The following is a 23,431-nucleotide window of genomic DNA, read 5'->3' as shown; positions in this document are numbered from 1 at the left end:
TGACAAATCTCAGAAGGAAGGGAAAGGGGGTTGGGGGTGGGAAGAGATTAACCAAAGCTCTTATATGCATATATGCGTGACACAGACAATAGGGTGGTAAAGGCCTGGGGCAGGACAGGAAGCAGATGAAGGGCAATGGGGGGGGGGGGGGGGCATATGTAATACTCTCAACAAAAAAGATTTTTTAAAAAAGGGGGGAAAATCAGATTACGATCTCACCCTGAGATGAGATCATTTGGGATTTAGGGTGGGCTCTAAATCCAATGACAGGTGTTCATGTGAGAGGAAGGAAAGAAGGGGATCTGAGATGCAAAGAACCATGGAAGTGGCCACGGGAGCAGACACTGGAGCAATGCTGGCATAACCAAGGAGACCTGGAGCCACCAGAAGCAGGAAGGGATGAGCATGGCTCCTCTAGTGCCTCAGGGAAGCACGCCCCTTGCGCTGTTTGAATCTAGCCTACGAGCTAACAAGCTCTCCTCTGGAGAACCACTGGCTTGGGTCACTGGGAGTGACCTTTCCTTCTTCTGCCCCCAACCCCCAAGCCCTCATCCACATCGAGAAAGGGGAGGCTACCTCTTCCACCAGGGTGGTAGTCAGCTGACCCCGGGAACTCCGTCCTAGACTTACTGGTCCACCAGGACCAGTTTGGCTTGGAGAGTGAGCAGGACTTGTGGTCACTGTGTGGGGACTCCTGCAGGCAGGTGGAGCCCCTAAGTGACACAAAATGACAAAGCAGAACATCAGGAGCTAGTGAGTGGCAGGGGGAGAGAGTCATAGCAGGGACTCTGTGACGTGGTTCTTACAAGGTCTGGTACTGTTCCACCATGCTGACATCTCCCTGTGAGAGGAGAGGGGGTGACCTTCACCCGGGTCCTGGTCATGCCACCTGTGCTGCTTTTCTTCAGACCCTACCATCGCCCTCCAGCCAACAGACCGGGGGAAGGGAGGCCCTGGCCAGCAGCCAGCAGCCGCTAGGGACCTTATTCGTGCATGAATTTCATGCCCTGGGCCTCTAGTCATTTAATATTAAAGATCAAATAAAGAGTTTCACAGACAAGAGAAAGCTAAATGAATTCATCACCATGTTGAAGGGTATTCTTTAAGAAGAGGAAGAAGAAGAAAAGATGAAAAATATGAAGAATAAAATGGCAATGAATACATATCTATGAACAATTGAATCTAAAAACCAAAATAAACAAACAGGGAATCTAATGAACAAAATAAACCGATGAATAAAATAGAACCTGAGGCATGGAAACATGGAACAGACTGACAAATTTCAGAGGGAAGGGGCGGGAAGAGATTAACCAAAGAATCTATATGCACATATGCATTACCTATGGACACAGATAATAAGGTGATGAAGACCTGGGGTGGGGTGGGAACCGGGTGTAAGAGGGCAATAGGGGAATAAAAGAGGAACATCTGTAATACTCTCAACAATAAAGATTAAAAAAAAAAGACTATTAACAGAAATGACTGTGGTCTTATAACCACAGGTTATAAGGGTACGAGATACATTTAGAAAAATATATGGCTTTTTGTAGTACCTACCAAAGCTAAATATACAAATATTCTGACACAGCAATTGTACCCCAGGTATATAATGATAATGTGCACAAATAGCTTTATTTGCAGTAGCCAAAAACTGAAAACACCCAATAGCCATGAATAATAGAAATGGATAAACTGTGGTATGTTTATATCATGGAATACTATATAGAAATGGAAAAGAACAGATTACTGATATACACAACTAGTTATATGAATTTGATAGACATAGCATTTTATGAAAGACGTCAGACACAAGACTGCACAGTGTACAATTGCATTTATATGAAGTTCAAAAATAGGTAAAACCATCTAATGGAGATAGAAGTCAGAGAAGTGGTTACCTGGGGATGAGGGGAAAGGTGATGGTGAGGATAATGATGATGCAAGAGCCTGATAGAGTGCTGAAAATGTTCTATATCTTCACCTGGGAGGTGACTATATGGGAGTACACACATACAAAACTTTATCGAGATTTATGCTTTATGAAAGTTATCCCTTAATTGTTTAAAGAATAAAACAGTTAAATTTCTGGTATGGAATTACACAAATATAGTATACTGAAAATAACATTTCTAAAAGCATAAAACTTATGTGCAAAAGCAAAAAATTAAGGCAGATTAAATACTATAACCAATGAAGAGAAAAAAAATGTTAAAGGAAAAAACTGCAAAGTTAAAATTTGACTATGAAAATGGTTGGAGATATTAGAGAGTTCCATTTTGACTTGGGATATGCCTCCTTTTGAGATGATCTATTCCTGTGAATATACACTAACATGAATTAGCTGAGTAACTTATGGCAAATTACTTAACCTGACCTATTCCTCATCAGAAAAATGATAACAAAAGTATCATCTACTTTATAAGGTTATGTTAAGAAGTAAATGAGATAATATTTGTAAAGTATCCATGTCTAGCACATTTTAAGAACTCAATAAATATTACCTATATTGCCAAATGGGTGCAAAATCTTAATACAAACAAGCAAATATTTCACAAATTTCCCATCTGATATCAATAATAAACCTTTGAGTATGTCTGCCTACTCTAAGCAATAATAGTTATTCTTTATTATCTGAATAAATGATCCACAACAAAATTGGTTAATTAACATTTCTGTGAGAAATATTTCTTATTGAAAATATAATTTTATTATACATCAAACATAAAAGTATCCTCTGATATATTTTAACTTTGAAATCTAAAATGATGGAGGGTGAGATCAGAGTCAGCCCATCCAGCACACAGCTCTTCCTTTCGTCTTAATTCATGGGTCTCTCTTTGCTCTTGGATTTCCTCTGGCCTCATTTAAGATAAGAATTGTCTGGTTTGAGGAATTCTCAGATTTCACACTCACAGGTCCAGGCTCTCATTCACCTTCTTTTCAAGGGGTTGTTTTCACAATTTGTGACAAAGATGAGCTACAATATTACGCGTCTGCCAGCAGATGTCATCATCCAACATAAATTAATGAGCTTCAAACATTTCTTAAAATGTTTGAAGTCTTATAATTAAAATGACTTACTTTGCTCCTGTATTAACTCAGTCCATATGAAACTCTGCTGATAATGAAGATTTATATTAGAGAAAAAAATCTTAAAGCAAATTATCCAAAACAAGTTAAAAACAAAAAATGGATATAAGACTGCATTTATACTACTACACAATTTTAAAATGAACAAAAAACCACCACCTGTTACTTCACAAGCATATTTTCTTGCTCTTGTTCATCACACCAAAGCACCTACATGAAAACTTTACCTAATAGATTAGGATGGCAATATGTCTAATTGGTGTCCGCTGATAACTAGAATCATGACGGATACATTTATTTATTCAGACCTCAAAACTTTTTCAGTCTTTGAATTCCAACTGCTGTACAGCACTGCTCCTTGGGTATACACACTGCCTGACAGGTGAGATAATTCCTGCCAGCCAAATACAGAACAAACATCTACTGCAGATAAGAACTGCTGGATGCCTATTATAATTTGAAATATGTAAAGAACACCTAGCCTAGATGGAGGCAATCAATGCTGAAAGTATTCTGTCTGTAGTGATTTATTTCCCCAAGGTGAGAGCAGCAATATATGTAGGTTACTGAAAGGAGAGTCATGTGCTTACAGTATTCAACAGTTATCAAATGTAAAAAAACTGCTTATTAAAAAATTAGTGGCCCAGGGCACGAATTTGTGCACATTAAAAGGAAATTAATTAGAAGAAATATTTTAATATCACTATTCACCCTTTCTCTATAATAGAATGTCAACCAAATTCACGATCGACAATGACAGATCAAAACACACATGTGCGATTGGCACCAGTGAGAGACTGGCACCAGCGAGAGCTTTATATGTATCATGCATGCACGAGTCAACTTAGCCTTTTATAAATATAGAATAAACTTGCTTAATTAGACCTACTTTCTGGTTTAGCTAAACTTTTTCCAGCCCATTGAAGCACCCCAACTTATCTTTCAGGTAATTGTCAGCAACACAGCAGGAAATATCAACACAAAGCAGATTATTATTGTAGATCACACAGGGAGAACAAAGGGTAGAATATTTAACTGCAGCAGTGTTTGACTATATTCTGCACAGTGAGAAAAACTGAAGTCATTTTCAAGGTCCACCATTTCTTACTTCTTGTCAGTCGGGTCAAGTTTCTAAGCTTTCTAAATCTCCGTTCTCCTGCTAATGCAAAGAAAACAGGATTCCACCGAGTCTTGTATCTACCTACTCCAGGACTTCTGTGAGATCAAATGAGATGAGGCACGGGAAAACGCTTCACAGACATTTGGTTACAGTGTAAAGTGTTTCCACCTGGTTATCAAGCAAGTCGTGTTCCTGGGCTAAAGAAACTGCAAGGAGGCTAGTCACTAGGGAGAGGAAGCCAGGCATTGCTACATGATGTCATTACCCAGATAGCTGGACACTTAGCATATTAGCCTTTTATATATTTAGATGGCTTTTTTTTTTCCTTTAACTGTCAGGAGTACTCAAAAAGTAAGCTCGATGCACTTCTGGAACTGCCTCTCTGTCTCTTTACTCCTAGGATACATTAAGTTAGGCAAGCTCGACTCCATAGACATTAAATGAGCTGACAGGTCCCAGGCAAAAAACACTTATGGTGCCATACCTCCAACAGTAAGGTAATGCATGTTAAAATTAAAATTATAGATATATACTAGTTAACATACTCTAACAAATTCCTTAAAATTCTATTTATAATTTACCTCACTTGTGGAGAGATGGAAAAGAGCAAGTACTGAGAGCATGGTTTTTGTGTGCTATTGAGCACTGTGATAACAGTATTACAGCTGCAACCACACACAAAAAATATATCCTTTCTAGATAGTGCTGCAGTTTGGTAAACTAGAAAAGATAGAGTATTGACCTAAAGGAAAGGATGTTTCTGCTCCTAATGAGTCAACCTTAGGAGTAAATAAGTCAATGAGAACTAATTTCTAATATTGCCCTATTATCCTATGGAAAGTAGGTACTACCTTCTGATGATAAAAGGGCAGGGGAAAAGGACGATAAAAATATTGTAATCTGACCATAGGCCAGAACTGCTGATTTGACTCTAATCCAAATATGAATTTAATGCTTGGGAGATATCTCTCATCTGCTCATCCAAATCCATCCTCTGCTAGTCTCCATACTGCTCTCCCTAAGCTGCTGATCCATATATGGATTACACTGTTAAGAGACAGTCCTTCATGAGTCTCTTCTGCTCCTACATGTCTTGCTGGGTATACCAAGAAAGTAGGCCTTGACCTTAAGCTCTTTACCTGGGCCATTTCTAAGGTTGAAACTTAGAGCAACCTTGAGGGATAAAGTAATGTTTTCCCCTGAGACAAGTACAGGCTTGCTTACTTCTTATTACCCAAAGCAATGAAATCAGTGTTCCTCAGTTGAAACTTAAACCCTCAGCATGTGCAACATCCATCTGGGTCCATCACATTTCCTCCCTGGGAATGGATGGCAAAGTGGAACCAAACAAATAAGCTGATATACACACTGCTTGCTGTGGTATGAATAATAAACTCCTTTGCCTCTGACCCAGGAGTCTTGTGTCTCCTGCCAGTATCTGTGACATAGTAAGACTAACTTATTGGCTTGTCAGAATAAAAATCAAGTTGGCTTTGATCCAACAGAATTCTTGATATTATCAAGGAAAGAAAGCAGAATGTTTATCCCAACTGTGTGAGGACATCTTGGGCTGGCTTTGTTCCTTAAAGAAGCTCGCTGCTCTTCTCTTATCAAGATGGCCTACCCCCGTGGTCAGCAAACTGCGGCTCGCGAGCCACATGCGGCTTTTTGGCCCCTTGAGTGTGGCTCTTCCTACGCCTTAGGAGTTCCCTAATTAGGTTAATAACAATGTACCTACCTATATAGTTTAAGTTTAAAAAATTTGGCTCTCAAAAAGAAATTTCAATCGTTGTACTGTTTATATTTGGCTCTGTTGACTAATGAGTTTGCCGACCACTGGCCTACCCTATGCAACAGTATCTCTTTCTGAGTCCCAGTAACCTCTCCGACACCTCATCCTTTAAGGCTCACAGATGATAACAGTTCTGCTGCTGCTGGCACTAGGCTGGTACAATCCTTTGTGGATTCCCTATACCCCACTTACACCTTTGTAATGATTTTTTTTTTTTTTAATAAACCCTCTTGTTATCTTAAGTGTTGCCATCTGTTTCCTCTTGGAACTTTGAGTAACAAGTAGTTAAGCTGGGATCCAAGTTGCTACCATAGCACCACTACTGTCATCCATGTACATTCCGAATGAGAGTTCCTTGAAGAAGGGTGCCCTGGACAAGAAATAACCTGCCTTGAGAAAAAAGTAGGACACTGGAGGAATAGGCAGTTGGTACTACCAACCCTTTCTTTGTCCACTGGGCCGTAATACATAGGCCTCTGCTTTAAGAGTTTAGAACAGGGTTAGCACACTTTTTCTTAAAAGGCTAGTGGATAAATATTTTAGGCTTACCAGCCCAGGTGGACTCTATGTCACAACTACTCAACTCTGCCTTTACAGCACAGAAGCAGTCATAGAAAATACACACATGAATTAGCATGGCTGTGCTCTGACAAAAATTTACAAAATAAATAAATTTACAACATAAGTAAACATTATTTATAAAATAAAACTGGCTGTAGTATTGGTCAGCATTGGTTTAGAGCAGGGATGGGGAATGTCTGGCCCATGGGTCTAATCATTTGGTCTGGCCCTGCTAAGGCATTAGGGGTGAGTTAATTAAATGTTTGACCAAATAGAGCAGGCTAATTTTTAAGTGAATAATTTTGTATGGCCCAAGTGTGATGTTACAAATATCCAAATGGACCTTGGCAGAAAAAAGGTTCCCCATCACACCTGGCTGGTGTTGCTCAGTGGTTGAGCACCCACCCATGAACCAGGAGGTCACGTGCCCAGGTTGTGGGTTTGCTCCCCAGTAGGGGCTGTGCAGGAGGCAGCCAATCAATGATTCTTTCTTTTTTTTTTTTTCTTTTTTTTTTTTAATATATTTTTATTGATTTTTTACAGAGAGGAAGAGAGAGAGATAGAGAGTCAGAAACATCGATGAGAGAGAAACATCGACCAGCCGCCTCCTGCACATCCCCCACCAGGGATGTGCCCGCAACCCAGGTACATGCCCTTGACCGGAATCGAACCTGGGACCTTTCAGTCCGCAGGTCGACGCTCTATCCACTGAGCCAAACCGGTTTCGGCAATGATTCTTTCTTGTCATTGATGTTTCTATCTCTCTCTCTCCCTTTCTCTCACTGAAATCAATAAAAAATATATATATATTTTTAAAAAGGTTCCCCACCCCTGGTTTAGACCAATAAAAATATAATGTAAACCATATGTGCAATTTAAAGTTTTCCAGTAGTTATATTAAAAAAGCAAAAATAGGTAACATTAATTTTCTTGTTTTATTCAAATCAGTATATCCAAAATATTACCATTTCAACATGCAATTAATTTTAAAAGTTATTTTATTTTTTTGTATTAAATCTTTTAAACCTGGTGTGTATTTTATACAAAGCACACCTCAATCTGGATGCTAAATTTTCATCAGAAATACTTGCTCTGTATTTTGTTTTAATAACATTTTCAGTTGAAAAAGTAGGTTCATGTACTCATGTTATTCCAAACATACTTAAATGTTTCTAATAACTGGATCAAATAACAGTTCCCAGGTTTAAATTAAAATTAAAAAACATTTTTAATTAAAATTAAAAAAATGTATGATTCAGCTCCTTTGTTGTACTAGTCATACTTCAAACATTCAATGGTTAGTGACTACCACCCTGACCAGTGCAGGTCAAGATAATGTGAGGCTAAATATGACTGGCCTCCAACATGAGTTAGTACAATGATGGCGAACCTATGACACGCGTGTCAGAGGTGACACGCGAACTCATTTTTTTGGTTGATTTTTCTTTGTTAAATGGCATTTAAATATATAAAATAAATATAAGTCTTTGTTTTACTATAGTTAAAAATATCAAAAAATTTCTATATGTGACACGGCACCAGAGTTAAGTTAGGGTTTTTCAAAATGCTGACACACCGAGCTCAAAAGGTTAGCCATCACTGGGTTCGTAGGTTGTTTCCTCTGCCTTAGTTCTTTGACTCAGGGGCCATATGGAACATCAACCTCTAGTCCTATGCATGCTCTCACCTCATTTGCTCAGCCTCATTGCCTAGATCCTGATCTGTTAATATCTAGGACTATTGCTGTAGATGATTTTCTAAAGTTCACCCCTTACCTGAGCTGAATCTCAGCATGCATTGCTGTGCTAACACTGAGCTGGCCCACCTGAGCATTCTTGACCATCTGAATTCCCATTATGGACATCATCTTTATTTTGGGGCTATCTTGTTCTATATGTCTCCAAGAGACAACATAAGCAAAACTTGCTTATTCGAAGCTGTTTGCTGAATTATTACACTTAATTAAGTCAGCAAGTTAACTGTGAGGGTATAAAATATCCTTGCCTACATTCATAGTCAATCGGTAACAGGCTCTCTCTCCTTACATATCTACCCAACTTGGAATTTTACCTTCTTATGTACCATGTATTCTAACAGTGCAGCTCAACAAGTTGAGCTACCGAATCTACTAGGATATATAAATACATAACAATTTAAAAATAGTAAGTATATACCTAATGTAACTCAACCAATATTATCTATGAAAACAAGTGGCAAGGAGAACAAAGATAACTCTACATACCTCCCAAATACCATTGAGTTTTAATCTTTTCTCCTACAAAACTCAGTCACTTATCTACTTTACTTCCTGGGAACATGATGATAAACAAAGTAACTACTTAGCAATTAGAAGCTGAATAGAGAAAGGGAAGCATAAGCACACACACAACAACATATTATTAAAATGGAAGACCAATTGCATAATCCTGATAATTTATTAAACCCTCAGAATTAAGTATTATATTTAAATAAAAAAGTAAAAAAAGGAGAAACCAAGACGGCGGCATAGGTAAACACCTGAAATTGCTGCCTCGCACAACCACTTCAAAAATACAACTAAAAGACAAAACAGACATCATCCAGAACCATAGGAAAGCTGGCTGAGTGGAAATTCTACAACTAGAAGGAAAGGGAAAAGCACACTGAGACTCAGAGGAGTTGCGGCAGTAAAGTGCAGAGCTCCGGAGGCTCGAGCACGCGCACGGAAAGGGGCTGGCAACGGAGGACGCTGGTGTCTTTTGCAATCGGGAGGGAGGCATAAGTTCCTGACGGCCCTGACCTCAGTTCCGGAAGAGTCTCTGGGGACCCAGACTCATATAGGGAGAAACTGGACTGTCTGGCATCAGGCGGAACTCGAGGGCAGCTTTCTCTCAGAGGTGCTTGCAGCTATTACTGTGGACACTGAGACGCGGGACCTCTTAGGGCAGGACTGAGGATCAGCCATAGCTGTTTGCTCCGCCCTGTTGATTCCCTGAGACCCCGCCCCACCCAAGCTGTGTGCAGAGGCTTTTGCATATGAATGGGCTGGCCCTTTGAGATCTAAAATTACATAACAAACTGCAGCTGGGTCAGAAAGACCCAGAACATCCTAAGGAAGGCCCAAGGCCCCACAGAAGTTTGCACTGCTTCACAGCTGGGCCTCACCTGGGCACCTCCAAAACCCAAACAAGGAACAGGAATCTGCAGATCTCTCCATAGCTCCTGCTGGGTAGCCTCAGACAGAGGCTAAATTAGCACCTCCTTAGAGATCCAAGAGCCTGTGTACCCAGTGGTCAGAGTGGGACCATCCAGATTACAACTCCTCAGATCCATAAGGGACACACTCAGGGGGCAGACGCAGTGAGCACCAAAGCCCCACTGAAGCAAGTCTTGCCCCATAAGGGTGTCTCCAGCACAGAGGTTCTCCCACTGTAGACACAGCTGATTCTCACAGCCAATTGGCCTGGAGGTCAATTCCTCCCAGTGATAACTACAACGATCAAGGCTTAACTACAACAAGACTGTGCACACAGCCCACAAAGGGGTGCACCAAGAGTGTCCACCCCAGGTAATTGGGGAGGCTGAACCACTGGGCTCTATAGGACACCTAGCACACAAAGCCACTCTACCAACACAGGGAAGCATAAAAAATGCAGAGACAAAGAAACAGGTCACAAATGACAGAAATGGAGGAAAGCAAACTACTGGATATAGAGTTCAAAACCACGGTTTTAAGGTTTTCCAAGAACTTTCTAGAAACCGCCAATAAACTTAGGGAGACTCTTGAGGATATGAAAAAGGACCAACTAGAAATTAAGCATACACTGACTGAAATAAAGAATAATATACAGAGATCCAACAACAGACAAGAGGATCCCAAGAATCAAGTCAAAGATTTGAAATACAAAGAAGTAAAAAACACCCAACCAGAAAAGCAAAAAGAAAAAAGAATCCAAAAATATCAAGATAGTGTAAAGAGCCTCTGGGACAACTTCAAGTGTCCCAACATCCGAATTATAGGGGTGCCAGAAGAAGAGAGAGAGCAAGATATTGAAAACCTATTTGAAGAAATAATGACAGAAAACTTCCCCTACCTGGAAAAGAAATAGACTTACAAGTCCAGGAAGCGCAGAGAACCCCAAACAAAAGGAATCCAAAGAGGACCACACCAAGACACATCATAATTAAAATGCCAAGGGCAAAAGACAAAGAGAAAATCTTAAAAGCAGCAAGAGAAAAAAAGTCAGTTACCTACAAGGGAGTACCCATACAATTGTCAGCTGATTTCTCAACAGAAACTATGCAGGCCAGAAGGGAGTGGCAAGAAATATTCAAAGTGATGAATACCAAGAACCTACATCCAAGATTACTTTATCCAGCAAAGCTATCATTTAGAATTGAAGGTCAGATAAAGAGCTTCACAGATAAGAAAAAGCTAAAGGAGTTCATCACCACCAAACCAGTATTATATGAAATGCTGAAAGGTATTCTTTAGGAAGAGGAAGAAGAATAAGGTAAAGATAAAAATTGTGACCAACAAATACATATCTATCAAGAAGTGAATCTAAAAATTAAGTGAATAAAAAATCTGATGAACAGAGTAAACTGGTGAATATAGTAGAATCAGGGGCATAGAAAGGGAGTGGACTGACAATTCTCGGGGGGCGGGGGGAAGAGGTGTGGGGGGTGTGGGAAGAGACTGGACAAAAATCGTACACCTATGGATGAGGACAGTGGGGGGGGGGGGTAAGGGCAGAGGTGGGGTGGGAACTGGGTGGAGGGAAGCTATGAGGGGAAAAAAGAGGAACAACTGTAATAATCTGAACAATAAAGATTTATTTAAAAATAAAGGTAAAAACCAGATAGAGACAACACAATGAAAGAGAATTTATAGGCCAATATCCCTCATGAACATAGATGCCAAAATCCTCAACAAAATTCTAGCAAATCGGATCCAGCAATACATCAGAAAGACCATACACCATAACCAAGTAGGATTCATCCCAGAGATGCAAGGATGGTACAATATCTGCAAATCAATAAATGTGATTCATCACATAAACAAATTGAGAGCTAAAAACCACATAGGCATAACAATTGATGCAGAAAAAGCTTTCGACAAAATTCAACACCCTTTCTTGATAAAAACTCTCAGCAAGGTAGGAATAGAAGGATCATACCTCAACATAATAAAAGCTATATATGACAAACCCACAGCCAACATCATAATCAATGGGCAAAAACTAAAACCATTTCCCCTGAGAACAGGAACAAGACAGGGATGCTCCCTCTCACCACTCCTGTTCAACATAGTACTGGAAGTACTAGCCATTGAGATCAGACAAGAAGAAGAAATAAAAGGCATCCAAATTGGAAAAGAAGAAGTAAAACTGTCCTTATTTGCAGATGACATGATACTGTACATAGAAAACCCTAAAGACTCCATCAAAAAATTACTAAAGTTAATAAATGAATTCGGCAATGTAGCAGGATACAAAATTAACGCCAAGAAATCTAAGGCATATCTTTACACCAATAGTGAACTTACAGAAAGGGAGACTAAAAAAGCAATCCCATTTACCATCGCATCAAAAAAATTAAGCTACCTAGGAATAAACTTAAGTAAGGAGGTAAAAGATTTATATGCGAAAAACTACAGGACACTGAAAAAAGAGATAGAGGAAGACATAAACAGATGGTGCTTTTGCCGCCGCTGCCTGTTGCTTAGCAGCTGACTCGTCCGGGCCGCAGTGCGCATGTGTGGAATGTGCGTCGCACTCTCCGACTCCAGCCCTCCAACAGTCTGAGGGACAGTGAACTGGCCCCCTGTTTAAAAAGTTTCAGGACCCCTGACATAGACTGATGAACAGGGACAGATCCAAAGACAGAGAAACAGCAATCAGACTATTAATCCCCAGAGGGAAAGTAGGGGAAGGTGGGGGTAAGGGGAAGAGATCAACCAAAGGACTTGTATGCATGCATATAAACCAAACCAATGGACATGGACAATAGGGGATGAGAGCATGAGTGGGTGGGGGAGGATGCGGGTTAATGGGGGGGGAATGAGGACACATCTGTAATTCCTTAACTAATAAAGAATTTAAAGATTTAAAAAAAAAAAAAAAAAAAAGACTTACAAATTTCTTTCCGGACTAATGAAGGAACAGTATGATTTTCATGTCCTTTCTTTTTAGGTCCATGTCTTTTGCCTTCTAAAAGTCTAGGATTACATCTATTTTCTGAATATACTATTTCTGAACCTATTAATTAAAAGAAAAATTCATAAGCATTAAGGGAACTACTTCATTGAGAAAAGGTTATCAAAATAGAAGCATTTAATAAATAAAACCTGAATCTGCATTTCTCAAAATGTTCCGCAGCAAAGAAGCACAGCCATCAAGCCCCTGTACGGATTCAGTCTGTAAGGAGAAAGTCATTTGGAAACATTTATATATAATTTTAATGCAGGAGAAGAAAACATTGCATAGTTTAAAAATTTCTTTTAGGAACAATTTAGTATTGGTAGAAAATGTTTTAAAGTAAAAGCATTCATATTTCCTTAGGGCAATTAATACTTTCCCTTTGAATTTTTATCCCCACTTGTTAGCTTTCACCTGAAGACTAATTAAAAGTGTGCAATGTATCGATTCAGTTTAATCTTACCTGACTTTCTGAGTCAGAATAGATGGGATAGCCAGAATCTGCATTACAACGTGCTAGCTTTCTCAAATGGATCCTGGAAAACAAGTTTAATATTTTTACAAATAATACACAAATTTTTTCCCCGTAATATATTATAAGTAGTCATTTTCTTTCAAGCAAAGGTTGGATAAGAGAACTTGTCCAACCATGTAAAAAGATGGATTTATATAGCACTTTATGAAAATTGTAAAGCCTGTTAAACACTAAAATGATCAACATGGGTAGATATGGATGGTTCCTACCTAGAGTTTTGTGAAGGTAGAGACCCCACTAGTTATCTAGGGTAGGTTAAATTTAGTCCAGCCCAAAGACCTGAAAAATCTCAAGATTTCCTGAAGTTGTAAGCTTCTTTAAGTACTTACTGCTTCTTTCCATTTGTTAATTTAGCAGGTCCGGTGTGCTTTCCTGAAGATAACACCTATGAAATAATGTATTATATTATAGTAGTTACACAAATATTTTTCTATTATACCCTCAGTATACTGTCTTGACAAAACCTGAAATATCACTCTTTTCCTTTCTATTGTGGTAAAACATAACATAAAATTTACCATTTTTGCCATTTCTAAATGTATAGTTCTGTGGCATTAAGTACATTAATACTGTTGTGCAACCATTGCCATCATCCATCTCTAGAACTTTTTCACCTTCCCAAACTGAAATTCTGTACCCATTACACATTAACTTCCCAGCCCTTCCTCCCCTCAAGCCCTGGCCAATACTCTGTCTCTATGAATTTGACTACTCTAGAGAGCTCATACAGTATTTGTGTCCTTTTGTGACTGGCTGATTTCACTTAATACATCTTCAAGGTTCATCCATGTTGCAGTATGTATCAAAATTTCCTACCTTTTTAAGGTGGAATAATATTCCATTTTTGAATATACCATGATACTAGTTTTTCATAAATGTGATATATTCTAAAAACTTATAATTACAACTGAACTCACAATTTGTTCTATATAAAATGTCAAGCCAGCAACATATGTATTTGTTCCTTAAGTCTATGTGAGTTGAAGTGAAGAAATATGATTGTAACCAACCAGAGTAAGTTGGACTATAGTCAATCCCTGAACATGTTCTACATTTCCCAAATTCTTCAAAACATATACAGGCAGGCCTCGGGTTACGTCGGACTCGACTTATGTCATTTTGTGGTTATGTCGCCTTCTCCCATTTACAGTATTTATAAAAAAGAAGTTCTGTCATTTCGACATATGTACATATGTGCTTTATGTTTTTTATTATTATTTACCACAAGGTCAGGAATTATTATCTTTTAAATATTTTTTACTGTTTCACTTCCTTACTGCTGTGTATGTGCTCCATGTGAGTGACATAGATGCTTATGTAGGTGGATTCCAACTTACAGCAAAAATTGAGTTACGTCAAGCTGTAGGAACGGATCTCTGACATAACCCGAGGACTGCCTGTAATTTAAGTATAGGGCAGAGTCCATAACTCTATTTATCCACATCCTATATAATAAAAGCCTAATATGCAAATTGTAGCCTCAACCAGGAGTTTGACCACTTCGACCAGGGGGCGGGGCCAGTCCACCAACCGCCCACTGCCCCTCTCCCTGGCCAGCCGGGGCTCGGTCAACCCCCTACACCCCCTTAGGGCAGGCCGGCCAGACCCCACCCATGCACGAATTTGGCACCAGGCCTCTAGTTCTTTATAATGCCTGACAAGGCCAGCACACAAAAACTACCATTCCTCTTTATCCACATCTCATTCTCTCAATCTTTCTTTTTAAAGTCATATAGCAATACTGTTTTTATTAATTTTTTAAATTAAAATGTAAGTGGGCTACCTTTTGTGTGTAAGAAAAAATATGCACTTGTTTTTACATGCATCCAATATCTTGCGGGTTACACATGAACCAGTTCATTGTAGTTGCCTCTGGAGAGGGAAACTAAGAATCTGGGGGACAGAGCAGGAAGGGAGACTTTGCATGGATCTCCTTTCATAGCTTGACAACTTTATACCAAATAAATATATTATCTTCATTAAAATGTAATTTTAAAAAGACATGGTTAAATCCCTACTTACTCCCTCATATCACCACTCAGGTGTAGTCACTGTTGGCAGTTACATTTTTTATTTTTCTTGACATGTTTACATATTTCATCCCAAGATAGCTCTGAGCAGTAACTAAGCTTTCTGGATTTATATAATGTTCTTTTATTTATTTGAATATGTACTCCTTCCTTCTAAGAATGCTATTGAAAACACACTGAAAAAGTTGGATTGATAGAGTTATATTTCTCCTTGAGATAAGCTGAATACAATGGAGTCACAAAGCCAGCGGTGAGAACCAATGGTCTCTGCAGATCCTTGGGGTTTTTCTCTTAAGTCTATCTATGTTGGTGTCTGAGTCAGAACCATAATAAAAATCCAAAGCATGAATCTGCTAAGTCCAAAACAACTACCATAATTATTATCTTTCAAAATCAAAAGTACTGAGATAAATGTATGGCATAATTGTAAGATCATACATAGTGTTTCTCCAAAAAATATACATGAGGTTATATTACAATCAAGCAAAGAAAATTACCTAGAATTAAGACACTTTACAACAGTAATTATCATATTGACACATTTCCATCAATTTTTTTTGTAATTTCTAACTGAAATAGTACAAAAAGCTGTATAATTCAACCAGATTCCCCAATTGTTAACATTTTATTACATCTGTCATGTTCTCTCAGAATATATATATATATATATATATATATATTTATTTATTTATCTGAAGTAACTTCAGAGTAAGTTTCAGACATCATACCCCTTTATAGTTAAATATTTAATCCTAAAGATTTCCAAAGAACAACGTTACTCTCATATAACTAAAATATAATTATCAAAATCAGGAAAGTAACAATGATACCATATTATAATCTAATCTACAGACTATTCACATTTAATCACCCCAATACTGCCCTTTATAAAAATCTGGTCCATGTCCAATTCAGGATCATATGTTGCATTAAGTTGTCATATGTCTTTAGCCTCCTTTAGTCTGAAATAGCTTCTTAAATTGTCATTGTCTTTTACAGCCCTGACATATTTAAAGAATACAAACCAGCTATTTTGGTAGTGTCCCTCTGGACATTTAGACATTTCTGATGTTTCCTCATTATTAGACTCAGGTTGTGCATTTTTGGCATTAATACTACAAAAAGGATGCCATGTCCTTCTCTATACAACCTGAGTAGGCACATGATGTCAGTCTGTCCCATTACTGCTGATATAAACTTGGAGTACTGAAGATGGTGCTTGCTAAGGTTTTCATTGTAAGATTACTTTTAAAAAATATATGTTTTTGTTTATTTCAGAGAGGATGGGAAAGGAATAGAAACATCAATGATGAGAGAATCATTGATGGGCTGCATCTTGCATGCCCCACACTGGGGACTGAGCTACTAACACCAAGTCCGCAACACTGGCATGTGCCCTGACTGGGAATCAACTGTAACCACCTGGTTCTCTAGTTCCACACTCAACCACTGAGCCACAACGGCTGGACTGTAAGGTTACTTTTTTACCTTTGTAAATATTAAGCATCTTGTGAGGAGATACTTTAGATCATGCAGACATCCTATTCATCAAACTTTTGCTCAGTAGTTTTAGTATCCATTGATGATTCTTACCTTAAATCAACTGCTTGCCAAACAGTGATTTTTCTAACTTACACCATTCCTTTTACATTAATTGGCATTTGACTTTACTGAAGCACTTTTCCTTCTTCATTTATTTGTTATTATAGACTAGTTGATTCCTATTTTATTCAGTGGGTTATGCCCACTATTATTATTTTGATGCTCAAATTGTCCCAAATTCTCTTAGTATGAGTCTCTTCAAACTGGCTCTGGGCTAATATTTTAATTTTTAATTGTGGTAAGAACATAGCATGAGATCTAACCTCTTAACAAATGTTTAAATGTACAACACAGTATTGTTGATTATAGATATGACTAGAGGCCCTGTGCACACGAAATTCGTGAACGGGTAGGGTCACTAGGCCTGGCCAGAGATCAGGGCCGATCAGGGCCTTCCTTCTGGCTGCCAGCTGGGGCGTCCCATCCCCAGCTGCCAGCCAGGCCTTCTTTATTTCCACCCCCTGGTGGTCAACAGACGTCATAGAGAGCATTGAAATTCCAGTCTCCCAGCCAAACTCCCAAGGGGTCAATTTGCATATTAGGCTTTTATATATATAGATGTTGTATAGCGCATCTCTAGAACTTATTCATCTTGCATAACTGAAACCTTATACTTACTAAAAAGATACTCCCACTTCCTCCTCACTCCAGCCCCTAGCAACTACCATTCTCCTCTACTTCTATGAGTTTGACTATCTTAGATAACTTATATAAGTGGAATGTGATATTTGTCCTTCTGTGATTGGTTTCTTTCATTTTGCATAATATCAAGATTCATCTATGTTGCATATGGCAGAATTTCCTGTTTTTTAAAAGCTGAATAATATTTCTTTATCCATTCATCCATCAATGGACATTTAGGTTGTTACCACACCTTAGCTATTATGAATAATGCTGCAGTGAACATGGGAATGCAAATACCACTTCAAGATTGTTTTTCTTTTGGACACCCAAAGTGGGATTAATTTTTCTGAGATACCTTCAGTTTTTCACAGCAGCAGTACCCTTTACATGTCCACCAACAACATACAAGGGTTCCAATTTCTCCACATCCTCACCAATACTTATTTCCTGTTTGGGTTTCATATATATATAATAGAGATCCTAACTTGTGATTTTGATTTGCATTTCCCTGATGATTAGTGATGACCATCTTTTCATATCTGTTGACCATTTGTATGTCTATAATTAATATTCACAAGTTCTTTGCCCTTTTTAAAATTAGGTTGTGTTTTTCTTTATATTTTTGAGTTTCAGGAGTCTGTTTATATTGTGGATATTAACCCTTTATCAGATATAGGTCATACAAATGTATTTCCCCATTCTTTAAGTTGTGCTTTCACTCTGTTAATTATTCCCTTTGCTCTGCTTATCTTATGATTTCCCTATCTCAGCTCTTGTATTGACCATTTCTCCAACGGAATTGACCATTTCTCCAAGAAGCTGTGGTTCCTTTTAATAGACAATGGTATTTAGAAACCAAGATTTAGGCACTAGATGTGCTCTTTGCTACTGCAGCTTCCAATCTTTTTTCATAAGATTATTTACTTAGTCATCATGACTTGATAGTTGTAATTTTGAATCTTGTGTTTTTATTTTTAAATCTTTTCCATATTAACATAGTCTTCAAAATTTTTTAATGGATACTTAGTATTTCCTTGAGTGCAAGTAATATGATATGTCCTTGGTTTGCTTTTTGTTTTTCACAATTTAAAAATGAACCTGAAATAAATCTTTCCATATACTGAAAATAGCCTTTTCATATTCCGGATTAAAAGCTTAATTAGCCCTTGTCAGGTGGCTGAGTTGGTTGGAGCGTCGTCCCCTACACCAAAAGGTTGCAGGTTGGATTCCTGGTCAGGGCACATAACTAGGTTGAGGGTTTGATCCCCGGTCAGAGTGCCTGTGGAAGCCAACCAATCGATGTTTCTCTCTCTCCCTTCCTCTCTAAAACTGATAAAAAAAAACATATTCTCTGAAGGTTTTTTTAAAAGCTTATTTGATGAAAGGCTATTTGTTGTTCAATGGCCCTTGATACAAATTGTAGAAGCACTCTCCAAACTGATTGCCCCAAATCACAATGCACAAGAGAATATGTTTTACCTCACACTTTCTTCCACTTTTTACTTTGCTATTTGAGAAAAATATAAGTCCTACTTCCTACCAACCAGTGCAAGATAAACTTACATTTGTGGAATGACTCAGAGATTTTCATTTCCAATTAATCCACACCCTGTGAGGGGATATTATTTGTAAGAGGTGGAAACCTAAATTTCAGAAAGGTGGCTTATTCAGCCTTACACCTTCTCAGTATAGTGTAATGTTTAAAAGAATGGACTCGGCCCAGCTCTATGGGTCTGAATCCTGTCTCCTCTGCTAACTAACCATGGGTGTAACTGCAGGGAAATTATTTATTCCATCCCTCAATTTCCTCATCTATAAAATGGGGATGATAATAGTACCTACCTCCTAAGGCTATGGTGAAGATTACATGAAAAATTATATGTAATACATAAAAGCACTTGCAACAGTACCTACCCCATCGCTATCTAAATTTAGCTGCTATTGCTATCATTAAGACGGTAGTAAACTAAGTTTTAAAGGGGACTACATTTTGTTACATTTATGCCAAGTCTGAGATAGATGTTTCACCAGATTCTTTGACTTAATCTTCCCAATTCGTTGAGGCAACATTTAATACCTATTTATACCTATTTTATAGAGGAGGCTCAGAAAAGTAAAAAGTGCTTTGCTTACTATCACTACAGTAGTGGCAGAATAGGAATTTAAATCTGTGACTATGATTACAAAACCATGGTACTGCCTCTTGCTGACTGGGTATATTCTGAGTTAATATAAGAGGAAGATCTATGAAGGTGAGGCTGGTCTGGAAGTACTCATGAGAAAGACTTAAAAAAAAACCGGTAAGACTCACATTCATGGGGAAAACAGCATTATAGGTGAGCTAATAAATGATGGAAGACCAAAACAAAAAGAAGGGGGAAGGCTGGGTATATTTAAGGAGAAGTAGCGGGTCTGCACGAGGAAGAATTGACTCATTCCCAGAGCTACTCCGTGTCAGGTGCTGTCCTGGGCCTTGAAGATGTAGACATGAACTGTGCAGTAAGGAGGCGGGTAGATTAGCGACTTCTCTAGCCTGAAAGGGGGTTTGATTGAGGTTAGAACAGGGCACAAAAGGGGAGCCACGGGACACCCAAACAATGGGGATGGGCGAGTGTTGGACAAGGCTTCCAGAAGTAGCCACTGAGCTGAGGGGCAGGAGGGGGGAAGCGGAGATGCAGAGACAGAAGGGCATCTGGGCTGCACACTGCGCGCCGGCGTGGAAGCGGGGGGCCCCGGGCGCCCGGGGCTCTGCGGAACAGGTGGGCAGCGCTGGGCAATGCAGGGACAGGGCTGGTAAGAAATGCAGTCTCGGGCCGAAGAACTGAGATTTTTATCTTGAAAAGTAAGTGTTCCCGGCTCAGACTGTAAGCAGAGCCGCTAAGTTACAGCGAGGATGTGCATCTGAGAGGAGTAAAGGCTAAAGGCAGTGACACCAACTAGACGACTTTTTCAACGACTGGTAACATACCAGCAATTGTGACGAAAGCTCAACTACGAGCGCAGTTGGTGGAAGAGCCGAGAACCTGGATTTGCTGCAACAAAGTCCTGAGCTTAAGTCCCCCGACCCAGCGGCCGAGGCTGAACCCGAACCCGGGCCTCGCCAAAGCCAGCGCTCCGGAGGGCGACGCCTAGAACGGAGTGTGCACCTATGTTCAGAGCGGCTGTTACGATGCTGGGATCAGGCGTCTCCCCCACTCCTCCTTCCCAGCATTTGTAATGCGGCGCGCTGACATTTTTGGGGTCACAGTTTTGCACTTCTCCCAGCTCGAGAACCCCCCTCAGTCCCTCTCCCGCCGCACCGTGGACGCCTCAAGGTCCACAGCCCTCACCTGGCCCGGCCGGGATCCGGACCTAACCATCTCCTGCAGCCTCAGAGAAGACCAGACCGAAGGAAACAACACCATACGATAAAAGGAATTAACCGCCGAGGACTCCCGACCGCCCTTGGCCCGCCCACCGGGCTTCCGCTTCCGGGAAGGAGCCCGCGGAACACCCCGCCTCATGGTCTCTGGCGCGCCGTTGAGGCCTCGGAGCGTCTGGCAGCCGGCCCACTGGGCTTGCGCAATAGACCTCTCCCGGCTCCGGGCTCTACACTCTTGTGAACGGGGCGGGGCCAGGAAGGGGCGGGACCGGGAGGGAAGGGGCGGGGCCTGGCGAAGAGGGGCGGGGCCGGTGAGGAGGGGTGGGGCGAGGAGTCCAGGCTTTGGGCTGAGCACCACTGGTTCCGCAATGAGCTGCAAGACCTGAGTTCATGGTCCTGCGGTGAGGGCTTCTGGTGGAGGATAGCCACCCTGCATCAGCTGGGGGAAGTGACGACAGGACTCAGCAGGGCATCTTTTAGATGCCATTGTAAATATAATTGCTTTCTTAATTTCCTTTTCAGATTGTTGTTAGTTGTGTGTTAAATTTGTATCCTGCTACTTTGTTGAATTCCTGTATCAGTTCAACAGTTTTTTTGTTGTTGAAATCTCTAGTTTTCTAGAAACATAAATAAGAGAATTATTCATCGGCTGCCTCCTGCACACCCCTTACTGGGGATGGAGCCCACAACCTAGGCATGTGTCCCAACCATAATTTAACTGTGACCTCCTGGTTCCTAAGTTGATGTTTGTTGGAGTAAGTTCTTCCTTGATCCTGCTTACAGCGCCAGTTACGGGAGTACTTACTCCTTCATCCTGCTCAACTCTGCCAACTATGGGGTGCACAGGTCCTCCTCTGCTAGGAACTGTACCTTCATGAACGCCGGGTATTAGGCAGAGAAGGTATGAGCAGTCATAGGTGTATAAGAGAATCTTTATTGTAGCTTAAGTAGCCATAGCTACGAAGGAGCCATTAGACAAAGCAGTTCTTCAAAGTAGCTTCACACAGTAGCCGCTCAAAGCAGCCCTTGTTAATACAGTAGCAAACACAGGAGCCATACCAAGCAGGTGCGCCCTATATAAAAGCAGCTTCTCACCAGCTGGTCAGTAACACATCCTTATACCAACTTAGACAAAAGAAGCTCCTTGCAAATTGTGACATCGATATTTGTGCTACAGAAAGTCACGCTTGTGCAGTGCATACAGTACAATCACTGTGTCCTTGCTTTTGCACCTGTATATGACAAATTGGCCTTGAGCATCCGGCATACTTTGGACAGGACCCCACACTCCAATTGGCCATGAACATCTGGCATACTTTGATTAGGATTTCCACAACGCTCAACCACTGAACCACAAAGGCCAGGCTACTTGATAACTTTTTAATTATCTTTAAAATCTTGGCTAAGGGTGTCTTCTTTTTTCTACCATATTGAGACATAGGAAGTCACCATAGTGTCCAGAGGAAATATGTTGGTAGCTGGGAGTGGAGGGTGGGGTGGGGTGAGGGAAGATAAAGAGGACAGATGTGCTTCTGTATAGGAGGTAAAATGAACAAGACTTGGTGAAGATTTGGGAGGTATTTACATTGGCCTTGGTTTCCAGGTTTTGTATCTGTATGGGCGATGGGAGGGAAGTTTATGAACTCATTTCCCCCAATGTTTTATTATGAAAAATATAAACTAGGAACTCATTTTTGGGCATATTGATTAAGGATGCCTTGAAGTCATCCTAGAGATAGCAAGAAGGAAGTTTTGAGATTGGTGGGGAGGTATGGGACACACATTCCTGAGTCATCTGTAGGAACAGAAGCCAAAGGCTTCTGAGTTTGCTTCCAGTTTGCCTCCTTAAGAAAGCCTTTCCTCCCACTTTTCTATCCCACTCCTGTAAACTAGGTCATGTGCCCCTGTACTGGGATATTATTGTACCACTTGTCACTTGTGTGATTAGTTGTTAATGTCTGTCTTCCCAAATAGAATTTAGTCACTATGAAAGCAAGGACCTTATCTAGCCTAGTATCCCAATATATAGCATAATACCTTGTATATAGTAGAACCTTTTAAATTATTGAATAAATAAATGAACCAACCAGTGTTTGGACTGCTTTGGTACATTGGGGCTGACAGCCACTTAAATGCTCTGAGACTCAGATTTATCCAGGACATTTATGTCCTTCTCGCATCATGGTTAATGATTCTTCTTGGTCAAGGCAGTGTTTTATAATTTAGTGCATTAGACCAATAGTTGAACTAAAAACACAGTTAAGATTTATAGCCAGGATACAAGATTCAAAAGTCAGAAGCTGTATACTGGAATATAAATTAAGTGTTGGAAGCATGAGCTCAGATCTGCCTGGAAAGATCTTAGACTGCCCTGTTGCTTTTCCTTGAGTCATTTGGTGTCTTCTGGAATGATTTCTAATCCCATGGTTCTTAAATCTTTGGAGATCATATGCAATTTTGAGAATTTGCTAAAAAGTTTTTTTTCCCTCAGAAAAATGTTAATGTGCAATATATATATTCATACACTGAGGAGAGTC

At 39.9% G+C, this 23,431-nt stretch overlaps 1 protein-coding gene across 1 annotated transcript in view; it reads right to left on the bottom strand.

Moving 5' to 3' along the window:
• CCDC14 (coiled-coil domain containing 14) overlaps window positions 1–20,979 on the bottom strand; it is a 59,219-nt gene extending 38,240 nt beyond the window's left edge. Inside the window, exons 1-5 of the mRNA XM_081088537.1 lie at window positions 20,863–20,979; window positions 13,607–13,662; window positions 13,206–13,278; window positions 12,892–12,961; window positions 12,680–12,802 (exon numbers count right to left, since the gene is read on the bottom strand). Coding sequence (XP_080944663.1) covers window positions 12,680–12,802; window positions 12,892–12,961; window positions 13,206–13,278; window positions 13,607–13,662; window positions 20,863–20,937 — 397 coding nt within the window. The 5' untranslated portion in view covers window positions 20,938–20,979. The remainder of the gene's footprint in view (window positions 1–12,679; window positions 12,803–12,891; window positions 12,962–13,205; window positions 13,279–13,606; window positions 13,663–20,862) is intronic.
• Between the last annotated feature and the right edge of the window lie 2,452 nt (window positions 20,980–23,431).

This window comes from Myotis nattereri (genome assembly GCF_964212035.1).
Source record: "Myotis nattereri genome assembly, chromosome: 3".
NCBI lineage: Eukaryota > Metazoa > Chordata > Mammalia > Chiroptera > Vespertilionidae > Myotis > Myotis nattereri.
This window is presented reverse-complemented; position numbering and strand designations above follow the sequence as displayed.